The 16,619-nt window shown below is 38.5% G+C and overlaps 1 protein-coding gene across 3 annotated transcripts; it reads left to right on the forward strand.

Annotated features, from left to right (window-relative positions):
* The first annotated feature begins 352 nt into the window (after positions 1 to 352).
* On the forward strand, positions 353 to 14,823 carry cep63 (centrosomal protein 63kDa). Of its 3 annotated transcripts, none has more exons than XM_031902631.1 (14): positions 353 to 525; positions 2,747 to 2,823; positions 3,106 to 3,283; positions 4,450 to 4,545; positions 5,139 to 5,255; positions 6,683 to 6,796; positions 8,043 to 8,249; positions 8,748 to 8,890; positions 9,292 to 9,426; positions 10,104 to 10,218; positions 11,302 to 11,493; positions 12,173 to 12,291; positions 13,556 to 13,787; positions 14,154 to 14,823. In XM_031902631.1, the coding sequence occupies exons 2-14, from the start codon at positions 2,780 to 2,782 to the stop codon at positions 14,313 to 14,315; spliced, it is 1,854 nt and encodes a 617-aa protein (XP_031758491.1). In that variant the 5' UTR covers positions 353 to 525; positions 2,747 to 2,779; the 3' UTR covers positions 14,316 to 14,823. The 3 variants fall into 3 exon arrangements, with proteins under 3 accessions (XP_031758491.1, XP_012826724.2, XP_002935124.3); XM_012971270.3 differs by having other exon boundaries at positions 354 to 636; positions 13,553 to 13,787; XM_002935078.5 differs by having other exon boundaries at positions 354 to 525; positions 13,553 to 13,787.
* The last annotated feature ends 1,796 nt before the right edge of the window (positions 14,824 to 16,619 follow it).

Genomic DNA, 16,619 nt, shown 5'->3' on the forward strand with positions numbered 1-16,619 from the left:
TAAAACATCCTTATACAGACGCTTGAAAAATCTATAAAAATCGTGAGAAAATAAACCCTCGAGTGCACTGGGCACAGCAGGGACTTTCTCTGGTCACGTTTCAGGGTAACTTATATAGGGTACCGGCCCAAGTTCCCATGATATCTATATTTACAACTACATGTTCTCCCCCAAATTCAACCTTTGGCGGGGCTCTCTAAAGTCTGGAAACTGCTGCCCCAAACACAACGCTCGTCCACTAAGCAGAGGCAGATTAGGAGACTGTTCACGCTGTAACTTCCAGGACAATGCCTCTGGTTACGAATGTCCCAGTACGGCTACCGTAGGTTTGTTTGAAACAGCCCGCCCTCTGCTTCCAACCAATCAGTAACTGCAGCGATCTGTGTACCCGGAAGCGCTCACCCTTAGGATCGGGGACTTTAGCGCGCAATGGGGATCACATGACTGTATGTTCCCTACAGTGTCATTTGGGAGTTAGCCCTTAACCTCCCCGCTTTTTCTCGTCTAGGCTGCCTTGCTGGGGAGGTAAGGTCGTCTGCTCTTCCTGTTACTGTGCCGGTCTCACCGCCATACCCGGTCCCTCTACTGACTGACTATGGGACGAGGAAAAGACTTATTTGATGCCTCTATTTTCAAGTGCGGCTTCTTTTTGCTATCAATGGGCGTCGGTGAATTCATATATAGTTGATTTTGTCAGCCTAGTGCCGTCAAAATAATGGAAACTGGACGTTTGTTTATGTTCCATTGGCTTCCAGCACTGGGGAGAAATGATTCCAAAGTTGTTAAATGAGCAGTGGGATATTAAACTTTCATTATCGCAATAGTTCCCCTTTAAACATCTTTTCTGAAGGAGTTTCAGGGTTTTGGGGCTACATGTCCTGCAAACACAAAGGAATGGAAAGGAAAGGACACCAGTCTGGGAATGGGGCTGGGCGAGTTGGGGCTTAGGGAGATGGCAAGTACAGGATCATTCCCTGAGCGCCCATGTATCACTCACAGCGCTGATCCCCCCAGCACAGACTGTAACTTGTGGACAGAATATTTTTACAAAAAATGCATTATCACATTCCTTTTAAAGTCGACAGAATGTAAAGTTATGGTGTGAAATTTGTGTGATATGGTGCCCAATCCTGTATCTTGTGCAAACAAGCCATCGTGCACAACATATGTACAAGCTACATCATGCCAAATAGGACATTTCTTAAATATATTCAATTAAAGATTTTGGAGCTTTTCTGAAATAATCAAGTGACTCTTCACTCCCCCCCTCGTCTCTTCATTCTGTCCTCATGCAGGTGTCAGGAGTCTGATTTTGATTGATAAATCTACTATGTCTTTGGGGTGCGGGCTCCCATTCCTAGCAAATGTGTCACAGCTCACTTAAATAATTGATTCTAGCACAAACAAAATGTAACAAAACTGATTTTGGCACATAGCCTGCACATAAAGGGACAGGATTTCTGGTGATTGTGAGAGAGTGAATTCTAAAACATCCTTTGGGGGGTGTTCCTTTTGCCTAAAAGATGTATTAGGCCTAACTCAATCGAAATAAGACTCTCGACTTTAAGAGATAATGAAAGCAGCCTGTCGCTTTGAAATCTCCAATCCGTATATATATATATATATATATATATATATATATATATATATATAAAATAATAATCATCCGTGACCGGCACACCCTTCAATACTTTATCAAAAATTTATTGAAAACATATTGTTTAAAACCGACGTTTCGGTCCTCATTAGGACCTTTCTCAAGGATCCTTGAGAAAGGTCCTAATGAGGACTGAAACGTCTGTTTTAAACAATATGTTTTCAATAAATTTTTGATAAAGTATTGAAGGGTGTGCCGGCCACGGATGATTATTATTTTCTGTGTAGTTAAATTTTGGCTGTGCACCCCGCAGAATATTGAGCCTTGGAGTGCTATTTGGAGTGCTATTTGGATTGATATATATATATTATATATTTTCTCAGATAAAGTCTGCACACAATACTCTTGCCAACTGAAGGTGCACAATCAAAGCTTTATAGAAGATAAAGGACCAGCACTCCATGCATCATAAATAATAATTGTGCTTTTATACTACAATAGTGCTGAAAATTTTCAGCACAATGGCGGTATAAAAGCACTATGTTCTGGCATCCAATATTTGTGAGTGTGCAAACACTCGACCACCGACCATCCAAGAATCGGGTAAAACTTCTCATTTTATTGGAACTTGATTAAAACAAGCTTGATGCGTTTTGTGTCCTGTACTTAGTCATAACCATAAAACCATTCCAATTGTATATCTTAAGGGAAAAGTGCCGAATGATCACACACCCAGATATACAGATGGAATGGTTTTATGCTTATCACTAAGGGCAAGACACGAGATGCGTCAAGCAGGTTTTAATCAAGTTCCAATAAAATGAGATGTGTTACATGATTCTTGGATGGTCTAGTGTTTGCGCACTCGCAAAGACTGTATATCTCAAGGCTGTGCTTCTATAGTTCTTAAGGGGGAAGATGTTGCAATTAGTTGCCACAACTTTTGAAAAAAGTCACAGCAAATAATCTGCCTGTGATTAGTCGCAGCTACTTATACGCTGCCCATTGCGCGATTAATTGCCACAGCTTACTTTTTTAATAGCCATGGCGACTATTCCCCCATGTGTCTATGCCCTAACAGTATATGTAGCACCAGTGGTACTATTTTTCTTGCTAAAATATTTTCTGTGCCCTCTCTGTGTTTTCTAGTAATAGCCATTTGCAGGCTGTTAAATAAACGGAATGGAAGCTTTGTTACAAGGGATTCAGCAACAAGAGAGAATGGGGTGAGTAACCTAAGTTACAGGTTTGGACAGTGGGATCAATTCTGTTAATCGCCCAGCATGTTTTAGATTTGAGGTGAACATTTATTAGAAGTCAGTAATAATTCTAATACTGTTATTATTACTGATATAATAACATTTGTATTTATCTATACCTTGCTTTAAAATTAAGGAGGACTGGTCAATTAAATGTATGACTGTAAGGGGTGAGTCTGAAAACCAATATATAAACATATTTATTTACATCTGCTGCTTTTTTTATAACTCTGTGTTCATCTTCATTAGGTCTTTGCAAGGCTCCTGTGAGGCTGAGCTGCAGGAACTCATGAGGCAGATAGACATTATGCTGGATCACAAGAGGTCGCAGTGGGAAGCAGAGACTGAAACACTCAAGACCCGTCTAGAGCTGAAAGAGCAGGAGCTGAAATCTTCACTGGACAGAGAAGATCACTTAAACCAGGAGGTAGACCAGTTGAGAAGTTACAGACAGAACCAGCATTGTGGCTTAGGATTAGTGCAGTCTAGTGCACTTATTGTATATTATGCCTTATTTATAAGAATTGGTCACTTTGTTTTCCTGTTTGAAATATAGATATTTCCTCTTCTGCATATTAATCTCTAAGAGGCCCCCAGACATTTCCAAAATGGCGTACAGCTCAGTGTAACTCTCTCAGGTCAATTCTAAGATCTTCTGTTTTGCTTTGTTTCACCCATTCTTCAAGTCACACCTCTTGTAGGAGCACCATTGGTGGATCATTAGCAGATTGATAGGGATTAGCGGCCTATTGTCAGGGGACAAACAGAAACCCTAGAACAATAGCTGCAAAAACCATCATTAACATTTTCATAAACAAGTTTTTACCTCATATTTGCATTATTAAATCTTTATATATAATGGAAGGAACAGTAACGCCTCCCAGGTAATTTTTAATTTTAGCAGCACTTCACTGACACTCCATAAAACTATACATATTTGGCACTGGCATATTCATGAAACATGGCGATTTCTAAATCAGTTGTATTTCCACATATAAAATAAAACTTTGGTATTTAGACCCCTAAATTTTGTTACAGAAGTGGAATTACACAAAAAATTATAAAGTCCAGGTTGTCCTTAAGAAACTGATAGTTTTCATGGGCAAACTATAATTCCCCTTCAGGAAATGCCCCTAAAGTGAAATGACTGGCAAATAAAATGCTACAATTCTGCAGGTAAAATTGTTATTCCAAGGCTTGTGTAGATGTGGGTCTGGGTTTGATGGCACACCAACAGATTTTAAAAGGGCAAAAGACAAATTGTCAGTAAAATTACATCTAAAAGACAAAATCTAAAAAATTTTTACAAAAGTGGAGATAGAGATTTGTGAATAAGGTGGAAAATCCGACAAGTCTATCTGCATTTTTATTTTGTCTCAATATTGCCACTTTTGTGAATTCCCCCTTTTGAGTTTGACCACTCCACAGGATACCCCTCTCTCAGACCTCGGTTATTCCTCCCTCCTGTCTATGACACTCACAGATACATATGTTCCATGAGCATTTAGTACACAACTGTGTTAGTTTGGGATGTACATTATTTATCTTTGAATTATGTGTATTTTTGGGGATAAACTAATCTGATTCCTACAGGTTAGAAGACTGAGACAGCAGCTCATACAGCAGGAAGAAGAGACTCAGAATAAGACTGTACAGTATGAGGCTCAACTGTCAGGCTTTAAGGAGGAGGTGAGCAATACTCTTTAGCCCTGCCTTATCCAACATGTCCTTGCGTGTCATTGGATTTGCTTTCATAACACAGCTGGCCTATCTGCCTTTTATCTCCATACAATCTGTGCCCTCATTAAAGGAGAAGGAAAGGCTAGTAAAGAGTTAATCTCAAGCTGCAGGCATACCTTCTCAGTAGTGCCCTTAAGTCTCCCTATATTTCTCCCGTTCAGAAGATCAGAAGCCAAACAGGAAGAAAAAACGCTGAGCTGTGTAAAGAAAGTTCCCATAATGCCTCACTCCTGCACAGACACCCAGACCAAGTGAACATGCTCAGCTTCCTGCTGATTGGCTCAGATTCACATTCCTAAGGTGGGGAGTGAGTTCTTAGGATTCTTGAGGGAGGGGGGAGCAGGAGAGAGCAGAAAGCTGCATGTCTGTGGCACAGGAATTACAGACACAAGAAATATTTTGACAAAGAAGTCAGTGCAGCGTTTCTGTGAGTGCTTATGGCTGTATTTACATAGACCTTTCTGATAAAGCTTACTTTTACCTTTCTTTCTCTTTTAAAGCAGTATTTTTAGGATCTTAAAATATTTCACTGTTTTGCTCAGTTAAACAGATTAAAAAAAAGTTACGAGAAAGTACAGAAGAAGCACCTGCGATCAGAGATGAAGAATAAAGTAGACGAGGAAAGATCTGAAGTCAGCCGCCTGACGCGGCGGTTAGAGGTATGTATATTTTTATTTATATAATGCTACTTGTGCACACGGCACTGTACTGAACTATACATTCAAGGTAAACCAAAGCTTAAGCAAACAGGTAGGGCAGAAATGTTGTTCATTATGTTTTGTGCTCCTGTACCAGCCAGAGGCAACCACAGCCCTTTAGCAGGGAAGATCTGTGCCCCCAAATATGCCCCAGTAGCCCCCCATCTTCTTTTCTGCTGATTCCCTTACCCATACTCTGTGCTGCTGGCACTTACCTGAGCTTAGGGACCCACTTACAATATACTGTGTGTGTGGCAGCTCTGAAACCAGTTAGCTAGCATCAGACTTTAATAATTAGCCCTGCAGTCTCAGCTTATTTTACAGGCCAACTTCATTTTCTGCTCAATACTTTGTGATGACCCCTAAGCTCAGCTTCTCAACAGCTGCCCAGAGCACACTGAGCATGTGAGCATGTGAATTTCAAAATTCAAGATGGAGGGCTCCTGCGACAACTCTGAAGGCCTGGATCATTGCTGCTACAAAGATGCTGAAACTTTAGGCTGGTTCACTATAAAAAATATGGAATTTTAGCCATATTCATTTTTATTGTTCTTTAAAGGGCATGTCAACCCCAAAAATAATTTTTTGCATAATGAAAGAAAACATAATTCTAAGCAACTTTCCAATATGAAATAATTAAAAATTTGTAGCGCTTTAAACGTTATTTGTAAATGTAATTGCTATTGAAAGCAGCATTTGCTGAACTCCTGGCTGTTACATTTTAAACAATGTCGCAAAGGTCTTGCTTCTCCAGCAAGTCAGGTCTGTCAGTCTGCTGCTTGTGTTACATTGTTTCAACAGTCTGAGCCACCAGGGCAGAGATTAGAAAAGGACAGGCAAACACTGCTTCTAATAGCAATTATATATACCAACTCAAAAACCATTACAAACTTGTAATAAATGTATATTGCAAGGCTGCTTAGAATTTTGTTTCTTTTATTTGCCAAAAATTATATTTTGCAAGTACAAAGTACAGTTAAATTAAAAATTAAGAGCTAAGTGTCAGAGACAAGTGGAAGGACAACCCTCCCATATAGAGTTTACAGTCTAAGTGGTTGTAAGGGAGCTGAACCTTTTTAAATATGCACTTACTTCTTAGATAAAGTAATAGAGAAAGACAATTTATAGTTTAAGTAATTGTAACCTTGGGTGTTCAAGCTTTTGTGGAATGAAAATACTCAACTTCCATGTACTCCTGTGCAACTGAAGGTTGCCTTTGTGTAAGTTCCTGTGTAAAAACTACTCAGTTATTTGTTTGCTGTAATTATGACTGAGCAGATGGACTGCTGTTATTGTTGTAGATATAAATGATCCTTGTTTTGAAAAGTATTGTGATTCTTTTGAATTATACTGTTAATAAATGCAATCACTGGTGGGTGTTCCCATAGGAATTCCGACAGAGGTCTTTGGATTGGGAGAAGCAGCGTCTGTTGTATCAGCAGCAACTGGCTGGACTTGAGGCACAACGCAAAACTTTGAGTGAGCAGGCAGAAATGTACCAGGTATATTATCAGATGAGTTGTTTTTTTAGTCATGCAATGCTTACATGAATTAATTACTTTAATCGGACAAAAGAGCCCTCTCATTAGAAAACAGGACACTCTGCAGAATAATTCTTGGCCCACAACTCTTCCAGTCTGGAGCTGCCTGCCTTAGTTTTTTCATCTTATGGGCTCTTAGGAAGTAATAATTTTTTCACTACCTGAGCAGGACTGACAACCAGACTGACAAAGCTGTATGAATGGTCACTGGTTCCACCAAGGTGGGCAACCAAGGTGAACATAGCTAGTTTTATATTACACACTATGCTGTGATACTTATTGGTCGATACAAAGCACTGGGAATTGTAGACAGATTAGAGTTAATGGGATGTTGAGGTACACATGGATGTTTTCCTGTGTAATGTATACTTGTCCCAAGGTCTTAAAAAAATGGTAAAGTAAATTAATTTAAGAAGTGAGTAGCAATTGCTGTTTCTACACAGAATCCTTACACCAGCATGTCCAGGGGTTTAAAAAATACAGAAACAGACTGCAGAGACAGCAATAAGCTTTAAAGAACCTATTTTAGTAGAGAAGGAAAACTGGGGGCTTCTTTCTTATCTGCAGTCTGTTTGGTGGCCCCTGTCGAGATGTGGTCTGAGCAAATACTGGAAGGATTTTTGCAGAGGCCATAGCAGATGAATGCTACCATCTTGGTGACCAGATATAGAGATGTCCGTGTAAATTATTGGCACAGCCATAGACATAAGCTGAACTGTTGGAATGCAGCCATATATTACGACTTTGATTAGGGCATAATATTGACATAATCCATACATTTGCTACATGACGTCTAGGGTCATATTGGTGTTCGCCTTACCGTCCTTATATACTTCAGGATCCTATTACTTGGTGTCACATTGAGGTTACTGTCATACCATGAGGAAATCTCTGTAGTTTAATAATAAGCTTCAGTAGACTTCTGCACAGAAAGCCTACATAACAGCTTGCTTAGTTCTTTATTTCCTAGGCAGACATACTTCCTTTATTTTGACTAAGATGTAGTTTGAAGTTGCTTACTTCCTGTTGTGGTGTTCTCTCTTATGGATTTTTTTCTCCAAAAGCTGATTGATTCTACACAGTCCAAGGGAAATAGTTATTTTGCTTATTGTGCTTCATTATAGGAGGGGTTCTGACTGTTGAAAAAAATTTACCTGTAAGTATATTTTTGTTGGTAATAGATTGCCCTTTACATTTCTCTATACAGCAACATAATCGCAAACAGATGCTGGAGCAGACAAGCCTAGCTGGCTGCTCTGAACTTCAAAACCTCAGTGGTCAGTTGCTTCGGGCCAATGACAGTCTTTGTGTTAAAGAAGAGGAAGTGGAGACTCTGAAAATGCAGCTGCGCTCTGCCGTTGAAGGACAGAAGCGGGCAGAACAGGAAATGGCGCACTCACGGCAAATCATTCAGGTGTGCACATAGGTACCATGTTAGAGGGAAGTATTAATCCCCCTTGTTGCGGGTGACTAAACTCCCCGATATGACATCCCACCGGCAAAAATGTAAATCGCCAGTGGGATGGCATACTTCGGCAAATCGCGGCGCTGCGTACGCCATCCCACCAGCGATTTACATTTTCGTTGGTGGGATGTCATATTGGGGAGATTAGTCGCCGGCAACAAGGGAGATTTGTCGCGGGCGACTAATCTCCCCGTGTACCAGAGCCCTAAAGCACATCTTCACAGAAGGCGATATTTGGATTTCCTGATAATATTTGATATTTTATCTTTTAAAATATTTGTATATTTTGTGCAAAGTTAACGTCTTAGATGGGGTAAAGCCTTAGTAAAGGTAATACAGTCCAGCTATTTATCTGTAATCATTAAACTCATCTTCTGTTTGTATTTGTACAATTCTCAACAAGCTTCTCCAGATTCTGTATGCTCACGTATGTGATTATTCATGTAGGCACTTAAGGATGAGAAGGCCGAGCTAAAGGCCACTTTAAAAGCTCACACAGAATTTCTACAGGGCTCTAGAACTCAGAAAGATGAGTATCTCCAAGAAGGGAGCAGGGGAAGTGAGGCTCAAAGAGAAAAGAACAGCATCAGGTAAGAGTTACAAAAGACAATATCAAAAAGCAGATTTACTGAAGCGGATATATTTCTGCACTGCATATACCCACCAGAGAGCATCCAACTTGCTGGCGCTGCTTGGTGCTGTGTCTGCTTTGTTTCATGAGTTCGTTTGGTGATGTCACGGGGAAGGAACAAGCCCCTGCACAACCTCTCTAAAGCAGCAAGATATAAATGTCACTGAAGCTGAAACTGTTCTGCCTAATGTATATAAATATAAGAAAAAACATTATTTTAAATTAATTTATGCTGTTATAGTAATATTACACTTTTGTTGGTTATCAGCAGATCATTTAGCTGGTGTTTGGAATTCATCACTAATGTTATATACCACCTGACATATTATTTGACCCCCTTTCTTAACTGTTGCTTGACAGGTCTCTGGAGGAACAGTTACAGGAAAATAGACTAATAGGAGGCCAGACTGAAGTGGAGGCTGTAAGATCTGAGCTGTCTGTCAGTCGAATGAATGAACAGAGACTACAGGCCGAGGTGACCTGTTTGGAAGACAGGTATCTTATCCTTTCGAGAGCTTCTGTTTTTATTAGAGCCTAACATTAGACTGGATTGCGGTGTATTAATATTTTCTCTTACTTACCAAAACAGTTAAGTTGTTAATTAGGAAATATACCTTTTTCAATTTATGAATTTAATGCATAGTCTTATTCTGCAGATAGATTATTTTTGTCTCTGTTTATAACATTAATAGGGCTAGGAGCAGATTTACTGTCCACAATGTTTAGGTAGCATTAATACAACTAAAGCTAAAAACTAAAGCTGTCATGAAAAATTATAGAGCTTGCTTGGCTTTACCAAGACTTAATCTTTTAAATATAAAGACCTAGGCATTGCCTGCCTAATATATGTAGGAATAATTATCAGCCAAACAACCCTGAAACTAAGAATTATCACAAATTCCTTCCTATAATAACCATGCCTAGTGGCGTTGCTGCTAGGCAGTATGCAAGGATTGTTATGTGAAAGACCTTCCACTCATCATGTTTGCTATAGGCCTTAGAGAAAATTCATTTGCAACAGCTCTTCAACTTTTTGGCAAGACTTTTTCTAATAAAAATTGGAAAAAGAAATCCTAAACTGCCACTAATGTTATATTTGCTCTTTTTAAAATCCCCACTTGGTGAGCAGCTGTTATGTCTGTCACTAAGGGTTCTCTGTATCACTCTTTTAGTGTTGAGTCTGTGGCAACACAGTGTCAGCTGCTGGCAAAGGAGCTAAAAGCAAAGGCGGAATATCTACATGAGGTTGAAGAGGAACATAAAAAATGCTTGGCTGAAATGAAAAAGGTGAGGACAACTGACCAGTAAAACCCCCAAATTTGTTAAAGGGTTTGTTCACCTTTGTACAACATTCAGAAATCTTAACAGGTCACATTAATGGAATATTTGTCATATAAATAGTTAATAAAAAATGTGCAGCTGAAGAGAGATTCTCCTCAGAATCATCCTCTACAATCTCCTTTTTACTTCTTTATATGATGTCACACATAGTACTGGCAGCAGATTTAACTTCTATTTACTGTGTCTCCCGTCAGTCTGACATTGCTTCCTGTGTCTGTGACAGAGTGCTGCAACTCTAACACAACTGTGTGTTAGATCTGTGATATGTGGCCTATGCCTTTGCAAGGGAGAAATTAACCAATATCCTTTTAATTTATGGAACTGGAATGCACAAGCAACCAATGAATTGGTCCAATGGGAAAAAAGTAAGGGCAAAGCCTAAACATGATGTAGGCATATAGGAAGTTCTCATTGTGTCAGGAGTTCAAAATAGGCCAGTCCTGTCCCTTCAGAAAACTGATCAGAGAGGCAGGAGAAGGACTGTCACCATCGTTCCTCCATCTTCTCCTTCACGGCTTTTGTAAAAACAAGTAGGATTGTAAAAATGGTAATTATGTACCAAACATAATAAAAAGATAATGCTTAGCTGTTATTAAGCTATGAGGTTAATTAGTGCAAACTCCCTTTTTGTGCAATAACAGGGTAATCCTTTGATTTGGGAAGTCCCACTTACAAAAGCATTCAGCAGCTAGTATAAAAATCCTTTTACAATGCAATATATATTGCAATTGGATAAGCAAGCATAATGCAATAAATAGTACCCTTTTTAGTGCTTATTAGGAATAACTGGTATATCGCTGACTATACATAATTGTTTTATAAAAATGGTTAGCATGGCAACACCCAAGGTGACTGGAAAGTACTGCTGGGACTGGGCAGGATTAATATTTAATTCCAGGGCTGCATAGGGATAGATGAGCTTCATTTGCAACTTGATATATTTAATTTTTCTGTATTCTGCGGTGCAGAAGACCTTTGAAGGTCTTTTGGAGGCGTGCAGATATGTTATTAACATTTGTGTCTCGGCAGCTGAAAGGCCAGCTCTCACAGACTGAGCTGACCCACAAGAGTGTGCTGGATGGGATGAGGAAGGAGATCTCACAGCTCACTCAGGAGTTACACACGAGAGATATCAGAATGGCTTCCAATGCAGGCATCGACTGGGAAAGGAAAATTCGAGCTGAACGGGAGAGAGCAGAGAGAGAGGCAGCAGAAAACAGGGTGAGCTCCAGGCTGCTCAGTTTTTGTACATTGTGCATATGTATGTTGTCTTAACTTTCTCATGCTAGTTCCCTTAATTTGCTTCCATTAACATTCTCCTGCTTTGCATTTTTTCTTATGTGTTTGAGACGCAAGTTTTTTTTTTTTATTGATTCCCTTATATTCTTCCTGCTTGTGCTCATGAGCAGTCAGGGCTATGTTTTTTCTTTTTTAGACTCCACATATTCTTGCGATTAATGCATGTTCAAAAGACCATAGAATAGAGGGTTGTGTTTACACTAACAAAATATGTACTTATGTTCCTTTTAAAAAAACACATATAAATGCAAAATATGTGGTTTTTATGCTTTCAGAATGCGTTTATAAATGCAAAAAAAACCCTCCTGTTTAAGAAGCTTAAGATATCATAGTTTTGTTAGATATAGAACACTTTCAGATGAGGAGGATAGAAAAATGTTTTTTCTTGGGATAGGCTACCAATTGAAGGCTTCGGAGAACATATAATTCATTTTTAATATATATGGTTTAGCCTTCCTAAATCTTTATAATATTCCCCATATGAAATATTTTATATACATTCATTGTTTTTCTTTTAGAAAAAGGTAGTTTTTTTCTTTAATATTACATTTATTTTTTCTTTTCTGTTTTCTTTCTTTCATACACCTGTTCAATATTACAGACACTGAATAATTTGGAGCAGGCAAATCAGAGGCTGCAAAAGGAGCTGCTGCAGACACAGGAGAAACTGGAGCTGATCATGCAGAGAAGAGAGTCTGAAATCCAGAATGCAGTGGATAGGTAAGCCATGTTGGAAGGAGGTGGCTATTCTGTCTAAGGAGCAGCAACACTCATATTTTGCTTTTTATGTTAGAAAAAATGGGTACCAAGATAAAGCAAGGAAAAGAGGAGTCATGCAGTTTATTACATTATGTTTGTTCGAGCAGCACTGACTGTATAATATCATTTGGTTGATGATTTTATATGTTATAGTAATAAGCTATAATTGTAACAGTATTTGTAGCAACACATCCATTGTTTATTCTGTACTATTATTGTATATACCTGTTGGGTTCGGGCATTAAAAGCACAGCAAGTCTGGAATCCACAAGAAGCCAACATTATTCTGCTGCATTTGGCAGTCTTGTATGCACTGCAGTAGTTATGGTATGTATGCAGTTTGCGTACAGCAAGAAGATTCACCGGATATCAGTGAACTGGCATGCAGCTGTGCTGATATTGTGGTACCTTTTCTTACTGTGATTAAACCAATGGTGGTCAGACTCAGCAAGTAGAGGGCTGCTTTTAATGAATTTTACACACCTGAGTCTACTATCTCAACACTGATGTGGAATATGTAATATTGAGCTCAGTGTTAAATTAATCTGTCAAAATCCTCAAGAATTTATCATGCAACAATTTTTCCATGATAGGTGCCTATTAAACATTCTTTTCTCAAGCTATTTTTTAATAATGGAAAGTTTAAACTAAGGATAAGGCTGCAGACATATGGGACTGTTTCTTAGCCTACGTATAAACTCAGGCTCATGTGTCCATAGCCTAAGGCCAAAGAAAGCTTTTTCCTACCATTTTTGGGCCAAAATATGACCTATGTGCAAGGACATGACAGTGCCATTTCTGCTTCTTCTGACATGAGCTTAATGGAACTCGTTGTGATCTATTGGTCTCCAGCTAAACATCTACAGTGCATGTATTGATATAGTTCACAGTGTAGAATATAAATAATAGGTATAATTTGTCCAAACTCAGGGTACTCAGCATTACTTTTGCCATATTCCAAAGCATTACTAAGCTGTCACTGGCAGGATCCTTGGACATTGTGTGTTTATTTGGCTTTGTATATATAATTTGTATATATTTTTTGTATATATAGAAAAGAGGATGAAAGGCAAACATTAACCACAGGGCCTCTACACTGGTTTTCCCCCTCTACACTTCCCATTCACACCAAGTGACAGAACTGCGGATAAAAAAAAAGTTTTCTTTTTACAGTTTACATTAACTTGTTAATAGGTTCTTTGGCTGCTTGTCTTCTGTACAGTAGATCTCAAGAGCTGTTAAAGAAACAGGAGCAGGAGCTGACAATGATGCAGGAGCGGCTGAAGGTTTATGAGCAGGAACTGCAGACTTTCAGGTCCCAACAAGATGCAGCTTCAAGTGGAGGCTCGCTGGAGTCCATATTCTCTGAGGTTTGGAAGGAACAAGCTATGGCATCACCAATATGTGCAACAAATGTGGATTCCTCCGCAGAGCCAGTGGAAGACCTTGCCTCTTCGGTAAGGAAGGGAAGCAACCCTCTATAGTATATATGTAATTAGAAAGCCTTTACTACAAACTAGTCCTTTGAAAGCAATTGTCAATTAATGCAAAATAACTATCTCTACCTAAATCATAGTAGCCACTTCCAACTTGGGCATCATTCTCTGTATAAAGGTTCTGTCTTGTGGAACTTGTCACAGTTAGGATATATTATGGACTACCTCATGTTGTAAGTGTGTATTACAGTGAATAGGGCACATGTAATTATTACCCACAGACCCACTCAGGTTTTCTGCCAGCACTCAGCACTCATGCTATGCTAAATACACACATAACAGTCAACCCCCTTAATTATTTGTTGTATATCAACTTTTTCATTGCAGCTTCCAGTTCCTCCCACCTCCCCAGCAAATGCTGTAGCCTCACGCTTCCTGCAGGAAGAGGAGCAGCGATCACATGAACTTTTGCAGCGACTAAATGCTCACATAGAAGAGCTGAAGCAGGAGAGTCAGCGCACTGTGGAGCATTTCACCCAGCCCAGGTAACACAAAGCAGGACTTTGAACCAGCCCCGCTAAGGATGGTGGTGAATTTTACTGACATTGTATTAAAGATCTGCCTAAAGATCCTCTTAACAAAGTTACTCCAAGCTACCTTTAAATGTTGCATTGCCACCAAAACTCGACTTAGTATAGGAATAGTATTGGCTACACCGTATGTAATGATACCTAAAATTCTGCTCTGTTCCAATTAATCCATGCTTTGTTACAGTTTTCTTGCTCCATGATGTGTCAGCTAACACTAGTTGCCAAACAGTGGTCCTGTGTACATAATAACCCAACCCCTGTATGTATATATTCTCTTTAATCTTATTCCTTACCATTGTGGTCAGTAAAACACTTCCAAAATTTTCATTGTCTTCTTCTGTAACGTGTGTCCTTGGTCTCTGCATTTCATATTTTTAGACTGTTCTGTCTGTCCTGATATAAAGGTCTGCATATATTTAATAAAAAATTTTTTTTTTATTACAAATAAATTATTTTATTTTATTGCATTGAATTGTTTATTTATTTTATATTCAGATTTACTGCAGGGTCCCTGAATGAATCCAGGTAAAATAAGCAGTTGTAATGGAGATGTAGGAATAGGATGCAATTTACCATTTTGAGCTAATCCTAATTTAGCCTCCATTTCTTAAACCCTTGCCATATTCCATTTCTGTAACAATCACTAATAATAATATTCAGGGATAATATGAAACTCACATAAGAGAACTCAGAGCATGAAATATGGATTTTGCTGATGCTTATGGGAAAAGGTGACAGTATCACTAACACTGCATCATGTTCTTTTTTGCACAAGTTTCCTTCACGTCACCCTAGCATTCCTCCTGGTTCAGAGTCAGATTTGTCACTAGGCTGGGGCATTGTTAGCCTCCTATATTATATTACATTTGTACCCCAGCCTACAGTAGAATGGCACAGCTCTTATATGTTAGTGATTTGTCCCTTTCAGTTAAAGGAACAGTAACACCAAAAAATGAAGGAGCTTTCAAGTAATAAAAATGTAATGCACTGTTGCCCTGCACTGGTAAAACTGGTGTGTTTGCTACAGTAACACTACTATAATTTATATAATAAGCTGCTGTGTAGCCCCGGGGGCAGCCATTCAAGCTGGAAAAAAGGAGAAAAGGCAAAGGTTACATAGCAGATAACAGATTATTTCTCTAGAATACAATAGTGTTTTATCTGTTATCTGCTATGTGCCTGTGCCTTTTCTCCTTTGAATGGCTGCCTCCATGGCTACATAGCAGCTTATTTATATAAATTATAGTAGACTTTCTGAAGTAAACACACAACTTTTACCAGTGCAGGGCAGCAGCACATTATATATTTTTTTTTTATATAAATGATTTTTATTGATTTTAAACAGAAAAAAAAGAATATTCTGATACAAATCTTTTCAATAATTTTCACAGAGCATAGCACATTATATTTTAGTTACTTTTATACACTTTCATTTTTTGGTGTTACTGTTCCTTTAAAATGACTGCCATTTTCAGAAGTATTACTAATGCTTTAAATTTTATAAACATATATACGTTATCAGTTAAAAACACCTTGGAGAATAAATCTGTAAACATTGGGTGAACATATTAGTTTAAAAAATCTATACAACCATTTGTAATGGCTAATGGGATGAGCATTCCAAAAAGTGTTCAGAAAAATATCCCATTGCTGTATAACCAGTGCACTCAGAAATGTATAAGACTAAAAGCTAAAAAAGGTGTTAAAACTTTGCACCAGTCCATTAACCTGTAGAAATTAGAAATCAAATCTGATTGGGTGACATTGCTTACTGGAACTTTGCATGGCACTATATAACCCCCCTCAACTTTTTTTTTAGAACTATACATCTATACAATATTAGGATCAGTGCTGCCAGATGGGGCTTTGATAGAACTTTCCTACCGTACCAATAAAAGCAAACACCTTTAGAATATTTTTTTTTATTCTGTAATGGAAGTAAAAAAATAAGTCAGCTGGATGTGATTTACTTATAAAAGACAATGTGGCAGCGCAGACTTTTAAATAATAATAGTAAAGTGGCATTTTGAAGGAAAGATCAATGCTAGCTTGATTTTCATGTATAAGTAGTGAGTTGTTATTCTTCATGTAAGTTGAAAATTAAAAATACATTTCCACCATAATTGGAAACCATGTAACAACTGTGTTTAATAGAAATGAAAGATACTCCCTACATAAGATGCCCTTCCTCCCTATAAAGTTTCAGTAGAAGTCTGAGGGATGTGCTGCTGACTTTTTCCTTGAATGCCCATTATTGAGTAGA

This window comes from Xenopus tropicalis, chromosome 5, assembly GCF_000004195.4.
Source record: "Xenopus tropicalis strain Nigerian chromosome 5, UCB_Xtro_10.0, whole genome shotgun sequence".
Classification (NCBI taxonomy): Eukaryota; Metazoa; Chordata; class Amphibia; order Anura; family Pipidae; genus Xenopus; species Xenopus tropicalis.

What these genes read in the sequence shown, in the direction of transcription:
- cep63 (XM_012971270.3), top strand. Translation starts at nt 2,780, where the DNA reads ATGGAAGCTTTGTTACAAGGGATTCAGCAACAAGAGAGAATGGG. An exon ending in CAGCAACAAGAGAGAATGGG is followed by an intron (nt 2,824 to 3,105) that starts GTGAGTAACCTA and finishes CATCTTCATTAG; the next exon opens with GTCTTTGCAAGGCTCCTGTG. An exon ending in GAGAGGCAGCAGAAAACAGG is followed by an intron (nt 11,494 to 12,172) that starts GTGAGCTCCAGG and finishes TCAATATTACAG; the next exon opens with ACACTGAATAATTTGGAGCA.